General features: G+C 32.7%; 2 protein-coding genes across 2 annotated transcripts; one reads left to right on the top strand and one right to left on the bottom strand.

Annotated features, from left to right (window-relative positions):
• Positions 1-102: 102 nt before the first annotated feature.
• Positions 103-5,771, top strand: LOC148309710 (uncharacterized). Its single transcript, XM_088259685.1, has 7 exons — positions 103-367; positions 1,568-2,039; positions 2,615-2,767; positions 3,388-3,592; positions 3,909-3,995; positions 4,950-5,099; positions 5,411-5,771. The coding sequence occupies exons 1-7, from the start codon at positions 233-235 to the stop codon at positions 5,634-5,636; spliced, it is 1,428 nt and encodes a 475-aa protein (XP_088115811.1). The 5' UTR covers positions 103-232; the 3' UTR covers positions 5,637-5,771.
• Positions 5,772-10,538: 4,767 nt separating this feature from the next.
• LOC148309711 (uncharacterized) lies at positions 10,539-15,950 on the bottom strand. The gene is made up of 6 exons (XM_088259689.1): positions 15,659-15,950; positions 14,440-15,052; positions 13,254-13,452; positions 12,976-13,062; positions 11,798-11,953; positions 10,539-10,778 (listed from the first exon to the last, which is right to left on the bottom strand). The coding sequence occupies exons 1-6, from the start codon at positions 15,794-15,796 to the stop codon at positions 10,634-10,636; spliced, it is 1,338 nt and encodes a 445-aa protein (XP_088115815.1). The 5' UTR covers positions 15,797-15,950; the 3' UTR covers positions 10,539-10,633.
• Positions 15,951-17,343: the final 1,393 nt, after the last annotated feature.

Below are 17,343 nucleotides of genomic sequence, written 5' to 3' on the forward strand. Positions count from 1 at the left end.
TACCAGCAACTAAAATATCAATGGATTTGCACCTCTACTTATGTTTTTCTCCAAGTACTTAATTATAAATAAAAATCATAGAAAAGACACAAATGTCATTTGCTAAATGTATGCTGTCAGATGATAAAGATTTGTAAACTTTTTACAGTTAAATTGTGTTTTTTCATAGTTAACTTTCCATATTTAAACGTCTAACGAATTACTTAAGTGAAAATAATACTTTTGGTGCAAAATGGATGTAGATGTCAACAATATATGCCGAGTTTGTTTGGAAAAGGGTAGTTTGAAGCCAATATTTATAACGAAAGGAACCTTTGAGGAAGTTGTTTCGTGCGCTGAAATGATAACAGCTTGTGCTACGGTCACGGTAAATATGAAAAATTATGCTGAAAATGTTTACAGTTACAGCACAGGGATGTCAACACTCTTATTGCCTACTTACCGATAACAAAAGTGAGATAAGAATCTACTTGCATTACGTTTATTTATTTCTTACCTTGTCCCATTTCTGATCAAATCCACGAGATGCAGATGCGAATATTGCAATGTCATATTATGTGTCAAAAATAATTAAACTAATATTTAACCGAGAAATATATAATCTAGAATCACGTAGGAATCCAATTGGACACATTATTTACAAAAATAATTCTGAAATATGATGTCACATCTGAAAACTGATTTTGATGGTTCTGAACTGAGATACAACATATTTCTGGACCATTTAAAGGAGTAAAAGTCTTTTTGTTGAACAAAAATAAAAATAACTATGAATTTATTACATTTCAAACTAAAAGAATATGTAAAGCGTATATATTTTTATTTATTGTATTGCATTATCCAGACCTCTATTTTACGGATTTTATAAACTCAAGGACTCAATAGCTTATGTGTCTCAATTTTTTTATTTTTTTTTGGCAGCTTAGAAAAAATAAAAGTTTTCAACAAAAGTCATTTTTTGAATTTCTCTCCAAAAAAAATTCTGAGAAATCCTGAAAAATTCTTGGTACATTGCATATTTTGTATAAATATAAAATAAAAATATATTTCAAAAAACCATGTTTATAATGGATAATTTTTCTATTCAGATTCATTTATTTGCTAAGCATTAACACAAATATAAAATAATTATTCATAAATATTAAACTCAAAAGATAGGCATAAATTTATTTTCAATTTAAGTTAAATTTACTTATTAGTGAGTGTAGTTAATGTGATATGCTAGTAAGTGTAATTTTTGTCAAAAATTTTCACTTGTGAGTTATGGGAATAAATAGTTTGTATTCCATTAACCAGTTTTTTCATTAATCCCGACCTTAATTAGTATCCTTATTAGGGTCGTATACTAATCACAAGTAACTGCAAACCTAACTCCTATCTGTAAAATGTTTTTTGGCATCTCACGCTGTACCAAAAATAAGCAAATAGAACGCTCATAAGCGTCTCCTGCTCTCTACCAACAGTATGTTGAAGACGCTCTCAATCGTTTCCCGCAAACAATGTGTTAATATTGTAAATCACACTTTGAAATGTACAATCCACTCCAATTAATATATTTCTATTTAAGGTTTGTGAAGACGATAAATTACCTCCACACATATGTTCAGAGTGTTTGATTAGTTTGAAAATTGCATATAAATTCAGAAAAAAATGTGAGTCGTCTTACGAATACTTGACAGCAATACTAAGTAGGGATGATGATAAAATGTCTTCAAACGACTTGGATCTCGTTTCTTTCAATGCTCAGCACAGCGATGAAGGCCTGGCCGAACTGTTTGAGATGAAATTGATAGAAGATAATGACAATAATATGGGATCTTTCACTGGCGACTTCTGCGATGTTAAAGATATCAAGCAGGAGGATGATTTGTATGTAGAGCCTATTATTGAAATAAATGAAGGGAATGCCATTACCAACAGCGAGAGGCTGAAGGACTTGCCGTTAAAGGAAAAAAGGAAGTCTAATCGACGATATAAGAAAATATGCATCAATCAAAGAAAGTATGGGTACTTTATTACGAGGGGAAAAGATGACGTAGGTAAGTTGAAAATAATATATAAATAATAATTATCTTCGCTTGACACTAATATTAGCTTTCGCCAGTTGAGAATTTTGCTCGAGTACACTCATTTAACTTTACCTGCAGAAAAGACCAATCCTGAATGTATGCAGGTAAAAATAATTTTTTTCATTAATTGATTCGGCAGTCACTTTAATACTCAAGTGGGAAAAAACCAGCGTTATATTTACAATATAATTAAGATGAATACTTTCAAAAATCAAATTCAATATTTACGATTAAAAAAAGTAATACTTATTTAAATTATGCAATCCATCTATTATTTTTCAATTTTGCGGACACAAACACAAGTAAGCTGAATTTTTATATTAAAAATATTTATTAATTGATTTGACAGTCACTTTGTAGTTATATCTATCCAATTTCAATTTGCCCTTTGAGTTTCTGCATCAGATCCGGGAACATGGTGGCAGCTTTTAGAGTACATACTTGCTAACAGACCTGTTAGACTTATCTCGAAAGTTGCAGCCTACTAAATATTTTAGGTATCTTGATGAAGCTGTTCAGTCTATAATGTTTTTTTTTTATTACAGACCTAGACTCAGATTACTTAGAGGCCTTGTACAGGATATACAAGCATCGGTGTGAACACTGTCCGCGCGTGTACGCTGTCTCCACATATTTCACTGTTCATGTTAACGGCCATCTTGGAATTCGGCCGTACCATTGTGACATTTGCAACAAAAGTAAGCTTTCTCCGCAAGATTCTTCTTGGCATAATAAAATACACAAATATTTATACCGAATGTATTTCTACCTTGAGGTTAATTTGTTTGGCTACTATGTTTTCAATTCTCAATGCGTAATTGATTGTTTATAAAGATATTTTTCATTTATTAGATCCTTCAGCATAGATTAGTTCATATTGATTTTTTCCAAAAAAATTTTAAAATTTGTTTTTATTTAATTTATGTACAAACCCAAACAATGAGGAAAATAATTTTGTATGCTATTTATTTATGGTTTTATTCAATCCTTATCTTGATAGATTTGTCAAATTAGAAATATTTTTTAGTCTTCAGAATCACATTGAATAAATATTTTTTGTTGTTATTTATTTAGTAAAAAGTTCCATACGATTTTATTTAAATTTTTCCAAACTAATGTGTAATCAGAAAAATTTATATAAAATCTTGGCTCCTGGTTAAGTAAAATAAAAGTAGAAAAAGATGTTTGTTCTTATATAAAATGCGATTCCGCAAGAAAGGAGAGTTTTGTTTTCTTGGAACGTCTTTTCTTATTTATTCTCACTAATTTGAATGCATATTTTAATGTGCAATTTATAAAATGTTGATATATTTTTCAGACTATCCCGAGGAACGCTCCCACTTAAAGTACCACAGGCAACGGGATGTGAAGGGGTCGTACAAATGTGAAATGTGTGAGAAAGCGTACAATTCTGAATCCTCTCTTCGGTCGCATATGAAAATACACACTGGAGAAGTAAAATGGCATCCCTGCTCCTACTGTCCCCTTAAATATGACCAACTCAGCAAACTCAAAAGACATGCGTAAGTATTTCAATAATCAAGACTTTTTTATTGACATCTCAACATAGATGGAGAAGAATATGGAGGTCTAGACATTCAGGCCCATGACAAGGCTCTTAACCTGTCTCTGGCTAGTTTAAGTGATTACATTATGCATTGTGTAATATTCACTATTCTATCCATAATTTACAATCACACTACTCAAATTTCTTATATTTACGCTGCAATTGAAAAGATCTACTGTTCGTTTTACTTTGTCGGCGATATCTATGATTGAAAATATATGAACACTCTCTGCAAATTTCTATTTCAATAAAACTTAATTCCATTTTTTCAGGGTCGTTCATACAAGAGAAAAGAATATCGTATGCAAGTTTTGCCAAAAAGCTTTCCGTTTTGATAGAAACCTTAGAATTCATACTCTGTAAGTATTGCCGCTTTAGTTTAATTTTGTCAATAAACCTTACTCATATCTTTTGTTTAAATAAATTCTGGAAAATTTTCTTGAAATAATGGGTACTCTTTCTCACACACACAAGCATAGATTGATGTAATATTTCTGTTTATTAGTTAGTAGTGTGAATGGCATTTAAATATGATTCCTTAAACAAGATTGCTATAAAAAAATAATGTATCATATGGTATAAAAATAATGGGTCAAAAACTGTGACAATTAGAGGTGTTGAGTTAATAAAAAGGAAGATAACCTAAGATGGATTATGGTGCACATGAGACAATAAGACATTGGAAAATGTGCAATGGGGAAATGTCCATTTTTAAACAGTTTATTTGAAAAGTACAAATGGGCAAGTAGGAGATTGACACCTTGAAAAGGCTTGGGATCCCAAGTCAACCAAAACCATCAATGTCGAGAGTGTATATTACCAGAGGGCATATCTTCTTCTGTAGTCTCAATCTTGTGGGTTGATTTGCAGCAACAAATGACACCTCCTTCACCATTCTGCCTGTCATGCGCCATCCTCTTCAGCTCCTCATACGTCGAACAGCCCATATCCTCGTACAAGTCAAAAAGATATTTGTGACGTGGGCGTCTTCTACTGTTATTTATCTCGATCATTCTTTCCATTAATAGATGCAGGAAACCGTCCTGTCGCAAAACGTGACCGATCCATTTGGCGCGTCTCTCTGAGATACTCACGAGTAGGTGCCTTCTTTCTTCGATATCCCCAGCATTTTTCTATAGGTCCACATCCCGAACGCACTCCGCATGCAGAGGGCATGTATAACTAGACAAACGGAGATCGTGGAAGCTAGGAATGTAAATTTTATTCAATTTAACATGCTGGTTGTGTGTGATGGTAGTAGGCATAGTAACTATCAACCATCAGTGTATTAGACTTTGATTGTATTTCCACAGAACTGTACATTCCACTGAGCGCCCCTTTAAGTGTGACATATGTAGTAAGGGATACGTTACGGGTTATGACCTTTCAGTACACAAACAGAAGCACTTGGGAATCACGAAGTATCGGTGCCAATTCTGCTCCCTAGGTTTCTTCAGCTCAAGGTAAAAAATATTATTTTTATATATGTATGTCTTTGTGGCGGCAAAATATTGTATCTTCATCTTTAAAAGCATAACTATTATACTTCAGAGTGTAGGATTGATTACTTTACCTTCATTCACTTTTGCGCAGGAGTGATCACCTTCTCTTCATGTAAGTAACATCAAGATAATACTGTGTCAATATGATGCAGTTCCCTATGCACCATTGCGTATAGATAAGGGGTAGAACCACTGAGTGTAGATTAGAGGTTGATAATGCAACATTTCACCTTTAAACTATTTTGATGGTAAAAATATTGACTTTTTTGTAGTGAGCTGCGAAGTCACGTAAATGTGGTCCATTCCAGGAGAGAAGTTTTATGTTGTCGAGATTGTGGAGCGTGTTTTGTCCGCACATATGACCTCAACAAGCACATTATCCTCCAGCATCCCGAGAAGGCCAAGGAAGAAGGATTAGACATTTCCAAAATTAAATTACGAAAAGTTACCAATACCAGAAAAAAGAAGACAACTACATCTTCAGTATCTGATCAATGAACACCTTGTTACTTATTTGTTATATAATTAATATAGATATATTTTATTTTTTAATTTTACACTAGTGCTGTGCAGATGTAAGGGTTAAAAATAAATTTCTGACTAAAGCTGCTTGTGCACTACACGGAATTTTACCGTCCGGCAGTCTGGTTTTGAAAAATGAAAGCGACTACGACAGTTTAGCGTGATCGAATTTATGCACAACGTGTTCACGCACCGATCAAGGGCGCCAATCCGAAAAAAGATTGACAAAAGAAAAGCCAATCATCCATTTTATATGCTAACTGACGTGCCGAACGGTAAAATTCCGTGTAATCCCGTGTAGTGCACAAACGTCCTTACCCGAGGTTTAATGAAAATTTCTAGTTCAGATCTTTTCCACATGCAAACTTATAATTCTTTTTATGGTAAATTACCATATGTTACAATTTTTAAAAATATATACAGTACTTTCCCGATTTTCTAGGATTGGGTAAACTGGGAAGCGGATTTTCCGGACACTTGAGTCATTAAAAAATATTTTATTAAAACAGTAATTACTTATAATGTTGAAACACATGTTGAGGGCCAAACACATTTGTTATTCGCAGTGATAGAGTAAGAGTATTTCACTTATATGTCATGTTTATGGCTAAAAATATATGTGTAAAATACTTTAATAACCCATTATTTATTTCTGAGATGTCATAATATTTGTGATAAAAATTCTCCAGCCTTATTGGTACGATTTATCTGACAAAAGATTCATTGTTTTGGTATTAGAGTACGGATTCACTGAATCATCTTCAAAATGATCCGATCTTTCCCATTATACTTTTTTTTATTTATTTTAATGTGAACAATATCTATTTTTGCGTTAGTTGTCTCTAGTCGTGTCACGCTGTTAACATGTGCGTCTTACTAAGCAAGTAGGTATACGTAAGCGCAGTTTATATTTTTTTCAAGTTCATGGATTAACCGGGAAATTGTTTACATAGGATTTTTTTTCACCATCTGTCCCTGAAAATCAAGAGTTTACTGTATGGTTATTACTAAAATATTTACTTTTTTTATATATTTATTATATAATTATTCCCAGAGAAGAAAAATTATTTTTTTAACTTAACCAAATTTAATATATTTTAAATATATGTAATATGTAATATGTTTATACTGTTGTGGATGAATGTTGTATTTTTTCCATATAGCCACCATAAATCATGTCCAGGCGGCTCTGGTCGTCTCCTTGGCCAGTCTATTCTGAAATTTCACTGATTAGCTGGTGAATAGTCATTTCAGGGTTCAGGAATCCTCAAAGTTGGAAGAAGAGACAAGAGGGGTTTACACTTTGATGAGGAAATACTCACAAATATTCCAGCCATGTCCATCTTCTCCGTTTGATGACATTTTATTTCTTTCCAAATCTATGGAGATTTTTGCTCTGAGCTTTGGAAAAGTGCCGTGACTTGCATTACAGTTACGATCCATCCTGTCTGGACCGAGATCAATGCCTTAATATGAGGGCGTGAATGCTTGTAAGCACTCTTTGGAGGATGATGCATCTCGGGCAGTAAGAGCTATGTTTAATAAAATGTGCAATGCCTGGGACTCTTTTCGAAATCCATATTTTGACAATTGGATTTTGAAAAGTATGTGTTGTCTTTAGCGTGTGTATCCTAACATTCCACCTGACCGTTCGCCTCCGTAGTGTAATGGTCAGCACGCTCGGCTACCGTTTTAGAGGTTCTGGGTTCGATTTCCAGGGAGCGGGGCAAATAAATATAAGTGATTTTTTCACTCATTTATTCAATATAACTCTGGACTGGTACCTGAAGCGAAGGTCTGATCACCTTTCCTTCACGTGTTAACGATCAAGAAAACACTACGTTTATATAATGCAGTGCCCTATGCACCATAAGGTGCAGATGAGGGTTTGAAGAAGGAAGAAGAATCCTGACAATATTGAATGTTGTTGCAGTCCAACTATTTTTAAGTTTAAATTTTTTTTTTCTAATTGTTAACTGTTTTCAACCAAATTATAATTAATTTATTTTAAATCGTTAAAACTGAACAATTAGTCGGATGTTTAAAAATGATAATAAAATATTCCTCGTCTTAATAGAGACAAAGTATCTTTTTACACAAAGGGAATATGGAAGTCTGGGCATTCACAGGGCTTATGACCAGTCACTGACAGACACTATTTCTTTCGTATAAAATCTAACCTCATCTCCTTCGAGACATTTATATATCATAATACATCACCTCAAGGATTAAATCCAATGTTCAAGTATAATAAAAAATATTTATAATATTTGTTTATTTATCACATATGTTTATCGAATTGTTATTATTTTTTATTACAATTTTAGTGATTACTACTGAATCAAAATAAGTAGCTTTACATTCAAAGAATACACATTAAAAATTTATATTATTTAAAACTTTTTTTTTACAATTTGTTTTTGAGTCTTAAAATTTAATAAAGGAACAAAACAACTGCGCAAACTACTATTTGTATTTAAAATTTCAATTTATACAATAAATACACAATAGAAAAACTTTTCACCACTTTTTTTATTCACCGTGATGTTTACAATTCAAATATGTAATATAAATATTTTGAAGGGAATAAAATGTATATTGGATTTAATAAAAAGACGTTAAAAACACAATAAACCTTTTATTTATAAACATTTATTCATTTATAACGAGTGAAATGATTCCAAAGAATATTTTTTATTCATTTAGTATCCTATATTACATATTTTACAAAGTGCAGTATAAAAAATAAAATTAAATCATACACATAATTACGATTTTCAATTTATAATAAGGTGTCTTCACTGGGTTTTCCCATACTGAGTGCCCATTTTACAATTTGAAAGATTATTTGTTAGCTGTTTGTTCCAATTGTGGATGATATGGCCGAATGACATGATCTGTTTCATGTCTACCCACCTCCATTATCCAAATATATATTAATACCTCTTGAATAAATCCCTAATTCTTTGTATGATCACTCAGACTGTGCTGCATGATAGACATTCAAATCGTGATATTAGGAAAGAATGCAAGGCTGAGAGAATAGAACGCCACACCAATCTGTCTTTGCTTGTCCTTGGTCTTTCTCATAAATTTGTTTTAATGTTCTTTATTAACTTATTCGATTCACATCCTCAAACCAAATGATGACAAATTCTAGTAATAAAGTCTAGTTTAAAAGTTTAAAATATACATTTTTGCAACATTTCCAATATTAGATGCCGAATCGTGATATGTACATATTACAAGAAATTTATAAAAAAACTTTTTTCAATATTAAAACTATAATACAATATATTTAATACATTTATTTATTAATACTTAGTAGTAAAATAAAAATAATTTTCTAAATATAATAATAATTTAATGAACTAATTTCAATAAATTGTATATTGACATTGGTCTTCCCGATTTTGCATAGGCAAATGAGAATTTTAGTAAGCTAAACTTGCCATTTTTGTGAATCACATCCATAGACGACATGTGTGTACCATCCATACATGCTGTGGATGATCGGCATCTTCGTATACCTATTTCTCTTATCCGTCCAGTTTTTGACACAAATCAAACAATTTTGTAAAATTGAATGACTTATTTTATAAATGTAGTCGAAACAGATATTTTGGCAGTTAGTGACTTCTGCATAAACTAGAAGGATACATCTTACATAGAGTTTTATCAAAGGCACTTCAGTAAAAAATCTTAAATATAACATTATTAATACTATTAATTGAGACAGTAAAAGTGACAGGAAAATATATTTCAAAAAGTAAAAAGTGAATTTTGTCACCAAAAAATAAATCACAGATGTGCCGCAAACATAAATATAATATACAATATATTGGATATGCAAATGTTTGCTCACAAATAATGAATTCCACTAAGCAGATATTTTTAGGTTTATTTGACAATTCAGCATCGATTTAGAAATGTATTAACACATTGTGGTCGGGCGGTTTACTCATCAACCCCGACTCTAATAAGGGTCGTATACTAATCACAAGTAACTGCAAACCCAATTCCGATCGATACAATGTTTTTTCGCGTCTCGCACTATACCAAAATTAAGTAAATAGAAAACGTATAAGCGTCTCCCGCTCTCTACCAACAATATATAAAAGACACTTTTAAGCATTTTGTACAAACAATGTGTTAATATGAGAATATGGAAGTCTGGGTATTAACAGGGCTTGCGACTTGGCATTAGCTAGTTTAGGTGATTATCTTTCACCTTAGACTCTGTGTATGTAACATTTACTATTCTACCCATGATTGACGACCACATCACTCAAATTTTGACAAAATTATAGACGACATCTATGCTTCAAATTAGCAATTGGATGGACTCAAAATATTGTGAAAAAAATGACTAATTAACATAAGTATAATAAAATTGCAAATGATAAATTCTAGCTTTTCTAAGTATGTGAATATGTTAATTTATTCATTTCAAGCATAGATGTCGTCTGTGAAGTTATTCTGAGGAAATGTGCGTTATCATTTGCAACATGTAACTTTTCGAAAATTGAGCAATGCGATTGTCAATCATAGATAGAATGATGAGAGTAACACAATGTATAAAGTGATCACTGAAATCAGAAAATGACAAGTCGTAAGGCCTGTAAATCACCAGTCTTCCTTATTCACATCTTGATACACTTATATATACTGGATTTAAAAAAAATCTTTTCATTAACTGATTCGGCAGTCACATTGTGGTAATATTTATACATTTTTGATTCAAATTTTACTTGGTAAATACCACTATTTCTTAAAATCTGCAGTATTTAAAATGATACGGAATGCATCTAAATATGTGACACAAGAGATTTGAAGAAATAGTGGTAAATACCAAGTATGTAAAATTAATTTAAAAAAAAATCTTTTAATTATTTGGTTGACACTGCAACTTAACAGCTTAGGCCCTATTTTATGAGGATATGTCTATGGGTTAAAACCATAAATTAAAATTATCACAACAATGTTTTGTTTTGATGTAATCCATGTGCTGTATTTTCATGCCTATTTCGATGATCAGTTCTCCCAAATTTCACGCCACAGACACGACAGGCATGCGGCTTCTCTTTTGTGTGCATTTTATGATGACAATCTCGCCCTCTGCATAATAGAAGTATCACAATTAAACATTATTAAAAACAGAGGGTTTTAAGCTTTGAAGACAAGGCAACATTATCAACATTACAGGAAATAAAATACATAGGAAGCAGAGGCTAAATATTCTTCCTTTACCAGATTGGTTTAATCAATATTGAGAATTTTTTCATCATTTATTTTCTTTTGTAAAAAGGAATGTTCAGTTAATTTTAAACTAGAATTTTTAAACTCTTTATAATAAAAAAAATAATTAGAATCAAAGCGATTATACAAGTTACAGGTCCCGTGTTAAAATGATAATTTTGGAAGAAATTACATTATTTATTTTAATTTTATTCCAGCGCATTTCTTTATATAAATGAAAATGCCTTTGAAAATGACTATCAATCATACATTATGTCAATTTGATGACTCCATCACTCGCCCTAGGTGCGAATATTGGTCAAAATAAAAAAAATCCAATATCCTAAGGTGAAATGTGTAGGCCTCAAGGTACATATGGTATATACATTATATAACATACTATACAATAGAAATTTATATATATATATATATATATATATATATATATATATATATATATATATATATATATATATATATATATTTTAAAAGTTTTTAATATTAAATAGTAATTTACAAATGAAATTCGTAGGGCTTCAATATCACTTTTCACCCTATGGAAATCTAACATCTAACTCAATGTTCTGCAAAGTTTGTGCACGCTGGTGTACCGTGGTGATTAGTTGGTGTGCCGCGGAAAAAGTCTAGTTTTGTGAAAATAACACAATTGCTCCAAATTTTGAATGCCTGTGCTCAGTTAAGTAGGCTCACATTTCGCATTCAACATAATACGTTAAATATGTACCATAATATGGTAAATATGCACATCTGAAATTATCTAAATTTGGTAGGTGTACCATGAATAGAAAAGGTTTGCGGAACACTGATCTAACTTACAAAGGTAATTGTTTTATGTTAGATAATATTATGCCAATAAATAATGAGAAAATAAAACTCACGATTTAGTGACAAAGCATTTCTCGCAGTGTTCACATTGGTACTTCTTTATTCCCAAATGCCTTCTCTCGTGTATTCTCAGACATTCCCCAGTTACAAAGCGCTTCTCGCATCTCGTACATTTGTACTTCCTTTCATTTACGTCGGTATGTTTGTATCTATAAAAAAAAAAACAAGTGTTATTACACTCACAATTGTGAGAATATACCGAAAAGTAACCGAGTCTTTTGTGAATCTGCACCCAGGTGGTGCATAGGGCACCGTATCGGATAGACACGGAGTTAATTTTATCATATGAAGGGGAGATGATCAGTCCTACGCTCCAGATTCTTGGATCTATTCGACGGTCAGAGGGAAGGACATAACTGCTATTAGGGTAAGGAAATAGAGGAGGAATAGTAAGTATAAAAAGCAGAATAATAGTACTGATTAGGGCACCTAAGGTTGCATACCCATACTTGTACTAGCTTGCATACTTTAAACACTGCTTGTGTGCATTAATATTTATGAGTTCTTATGTCCATTTGTGTCATTTCGATATATTCTTTTTCTTCTTCTAACCCTTATCCGCACCCAATGGTGCATAGAGCACTGAATCGTATTGACGCAGTGTTATCTTGATTGTTACTTACATGAAGGCAAGGTGATCACTCCTGCCCTTCAGGGACCAGTCCAGGGTAATATTATATAAGTATATGATATATATAGTTATTAATTTACAGTAACGGATATAAATAATTTGTGAAAAAATCAGGGATAGAATCACCAATACACAAACGTTTCTCAGTGTGTGCGTGTGTGTGTGTGTCGTGCTTTGGTACTGATTCCGCCAATCTCCATTCAGTAGCGCACAAGTCGTCCTCCGTAGCGGTTGTGCTGGTCACGCCAGCTTTGACGGCTACTTGCATTTTTTTTTCTCATATTCAAATACTTACCAGAGCGAACATTCCAAAATTGTTACATTTCAGCTTCAAATTTGGTCAATTAAAGCAGCATTTAGAAATATTCACATTTTTCCTGTTACTATATCACATTTTCATATGGAGTAAAAAATACATGTCACCGTTGCACATGGAAGATTTTAGAACCATAAGAGAAAGGTTAATAATAAAAAAATGGCATTGAATTGTTGTTTCATGATCTGAGAGTCAATTCCCTCATAATACGAAACATAACTTACTTTATGTGCACTAAAAGATTCTTCTGAGAGTAGAATTCTTTTGAACAAAATTGGCAGATGTAATCCTTGAGTCCGATGTGGGTTTTTCTGTAAATAAGACAAAATTAAAACTTTGCCCTAATATAACTTAGACACTTATTATATCTCCACTGGGAATTGAGCCTAGAACATTACATGCGGGTGATGATCTATTCTGCAGTCAAAAGACTGACAAATTAATGGAGTACAAAGGAGGTATTCTTTCTCTACAGCATAGCATATAAAAAATTTAAGATTACTTGTGCCATCTGAGTCTGTCTAATCTTTGAAATCCTTTTCCGCAGTCATCACATGCATGAGGCTTCTTCCTTGTATGTGACATGTGGTGTAATGTTAGAGAGCTCTTGTAGTCGTAAGCTTTCTCACATTTGTCACACTGGTATTGTTTGGTTTTCGGACGTATATGAGTCTGCATATGAACCCATTCTCTGGCAAAATCTGAAAAAATACATAACTTTTTTAAAAAACTAAATATCTAAATAATAACTGCTAAAAATGTTAATTAAAAAATATTATCACTCCAGAAAATTGAATTCCGGTTGGGACTAGAATTCTGTTATGCAGTTTGTTAAATGTTAATTATTTAATACTATGATTTTGAGAATGCAAGATAATAAAGTTTTAACACATTGTTTGCTGCAAACCCTCAAAAGAGTTTTTTTTTACATACTGTTGGTAGAGAGCGGGAGACGCTTATAAGCGTTCTATTTGCTTACTTTTGGTAGAGGATGAAAGATGCCAAAAACATTCTATTGATCGAAATTGGGTTTGCGGTTACTTGTGATTAGTATATACTGAGGGTCGGGCGGCAGACTGAGTATAATTTGGGTCGGGGTTGATAAAAAAACCGCCCGTAAACAATATGTTGGTACTTAATATTTTTAATTTATTGTTTTTTTTTTTAACTTTTCAATATAATTAAACCAGAACCATATAAATACAAATAAACATTAATAAGTGTCCGACCTATCATGACGTATGGAATCGAAAGTAGAGCGGACACCGTTGCCACAAAAAACGCGCTTAGAGTGTCAGCAATGAAGACTCTAAGAAGCATATCAGGCAAGAGTCTTCGAGATTAAGAAACGCCAGGATCAGGGAAATATGCGAGATCGAAGATGTCGTTAGGTGGGGAAGGCAACGAAGGAGACAATGGTATGCACATGTGAGGATAATGGAACCATCCAGACTCCCCCACATCGCACTGTACGGCCAACCCCATGGCAGACCACCAAAGAGATGGGTCGATAGCTGGGAATCGACATCGCAGGAGGCTAATCCCTCTTGAAAAACAGGCCATAAGGCCTACAACAAGATGAAGAAGAAGAAGTAATAAGTCTCAGGATTTTATTGTGTTGGCAGTGTATACACATACCAAAAGACTTTTGAGTGCAAAGGTTAAATGTATTTTTTTTTCGAACTTACATTTCTGACAAATTTCGCAGAAGAAACTTTTAATTCCGAGATGTCTTTCCAAATGACGAATGAAGGAACGTTTGCTGCTTATAGATTTAGGACACTGGTTACATTGATACATTCCTTTCCCTATCTTCATGCTTTTCAAATCGAGGCCCAGAAGATGTTCAGTGGATTCGTTTGATTTTGGTTTTTTTATCTTCTTATCGAGTTCCTTCTTACCAACATTCTTGGCAGAACCTTTTTTTGATCTTTTGCGCACAATTTCTTCCACAAGTTTATCTTTTATTTCAATTTCGCTGTCAATCGGTTCGACATAGTCAAAATCATCGGCATTTTGAAGGAACGTTCTGAATTCTGAAAGGACTTGATATTCATCATCAAATGCTTCTTCTTTCAACTCTTCCTTAATTTCTTCCAACCCACTATCGCAAATTTGCGCGGCTGCAATATCATCTTCTTCTTTAACTGCCTCGTCTTTGATTTCGGAAGTTTTTGATTTGTGCAACTTCAGTAAAAGGTTAAATGATTTTTCGCACTGCTTTCGAAACGCAAATGCAGTTTTTAAATTGGAAATACATTTAGAACAAATTTGCTCAGGAAGACCATCGTTTTTATCTGCCTGAAATATAAAGAAAAGATAAAATAAAGAAAATTATTGTGTAATTTTAATTTGTTTTAATTTTTAATCCAATTTTAGTGCAGTGGAACCTCTCATAACGAGCATAGTTGGTTCCAGAATCGTACTCGTTAAGCAAAACATTTTTTGTTTTGACTGGCGCGAAAGTCCCGGCTCACAGGTGAATGTCGCGAAAAAGGGGCTTGCCCTTTCTCTGTAACTCGTTATGCGAAATGTCGCTTGTTAAAGGAGCAACTTTTCACTATTTTTTTTGCTTTTTATGCGAATTACTCGTTATGAGAGGTGCTCGTTATGGGAGGTTCCACTCTATGTCCAAATATTTGTTCGCAAATCTGGGGTTCTCCATTTAGGAGTTATTTTTACATTTCGACATCTCAACATAGATGAAAAAGAATATGGAAGTCTGGGTATTTGCAGGCCTTATGACCTGTCATCGGCTGATTTACCAGCACCAACATCTAGATTATCACAACTACATTAGCAAAGTAGTTTTTTATTAAAGACAAAGATTTGGTAGAAATTAAAATGAAATGGTCCAATGATTTAATAATTGATATTATAACAAATTAAGATGTAAAAAGCACATACTGTTACTGATGCACAGGTAACCATCATGATAGAACATTGTACTTTTATCGAGTCGATTTGGCGAGCAGTTGAAAACAAGGATTTCAAGTCACCGTTTTTTAAGCATATTCTACAGATTTTATTAAAATTCAGATTCATTTTGAATTGTCCTTCTGTTGGGAAACAGCATAAGGAAATATTAAAATTTTACGGCTAGGAATATAAGAGTTAAATAGATTTAAATTTTCAATTGGTAATTGTCCCGACTATCCGTAAAAACAAATAATACTGTTTTTGACACTTTGTCACAGATATTTTCTTTTTCTTCTTCTTTTTTTTGATGGCTTTTCACCCTTCTTGGGTGTTATAGCCAGTGTCGAGTTATTCTTTATATACACTTTTTACATTTGACTTATAAGTGTTAGTATTCCTGTTAAAAGGGTTAGTTTTATTAGTTATGTTAGTTTGTTTAGTGAGTTATTTTAGTAAGTTATCATACACCTTTACAAATTTATACAATTAATTTTAAGATATTTACAGATTATTTTATAAACAAGTTTGTTAGGGGAGGTTAGTAAGGTTGAGATGTTGGTGGGAAATGGGACGTTTATGCTGGAGAGGTCTGAAAGGAAGCTCGGGTAGCCGTCATTCAACGGGCACCCAAAGAACATGTGATCTAGATCCTCCTCTTCAAGACGGCATTCACACATGGCAGTATCCCGGACATGTATTCTAAACAAGTGAGCACTGCAACAGCAGTGGCCACAGACTAACTATGGCAGTGGCTTAGTCGCATCACAGATATTTTACTAAATTGACAGTAACTGACAGATGGAGTATCCAAAGTAAAAGCGGATAAGCCGGTGCAAACCTGTTTCCGGCGCTGAAATAAGAAACCAAACGTCACACATTCCTAGTGTGGCACGGTCTAAATTACAATATTATTACTAGGGAAATTTCAGATTCAGTTTACGTATCATTTTCCTGCTTTTCAACACAACAGTGTCCGCTTTGGTTTTCTTTTAAACAGTTATTTTTTAACATCAACTTTAATCTCTAAATATACCCCTAATCTTGCGTTCCATCGGGAACATATAGGCAAATAATGTAATATGTTGCAAGCTCATGGCATTCAATGTTCTTCCACCAGCAGTTAAAAACTGTGAGGAGGAAAAAATAAAACTAAAAACGTATTTGCTCTCAAATCATATAAATAATTTTCCCTATTACAGAATTGCAGATTTATATTTTAGAGTTTAATTCAAGCACTCTCGATGTAGTTTATTATGAAAATGGCGGTCTATAATTTTTTACTATTTTGAATAAGTTTTACTTTTGTAAAATATATTCTTAAATCGTAGGGATTCGAAAATTATTGAAAAGATTTTTAAATATTTTTTGGTACTCTGAAGCAATATTTTTCATTGATCTTAATGCACGCACAGAATTTATATTCTACCCTTTCAGGAAAGCATTAGCAGTGCAATTTTGTGAATTAACAGGAAAATGAGTAGACTACAAGAAGTCATATGTTTTCAGTGGAATAAATATGTGATTCAAAGACAGATAATATAATGAGTGTAGCAAGATATAAAAGGCTTTGAGGGAAACTTATATCCAGTAGTGGATAAATATGCACTGAAGACAATAATTTTTTTTCAATGTATAATTTTTTTCTGAACAAAATTTATTCTGCGCATTAGAAG

This window comes from Brachycentrus maculatus, unplaced genomic scaffold, assembly GCF_059751285.1.
Source record: "Brachycentrus maculatus isolate JH-2025_06_01 unplaced genomic scaffold, ASM5975128v1 h1tg000119l, whole genome shotgun sequence".
NCBI classification, from domain to species: domain Eukaryota; kingdom Metazoa; phylum Arthropoda; class Insecta; order Trichoptera; family Brachycentridae; genus Brachycentrus; species Brachycentrus maculatus.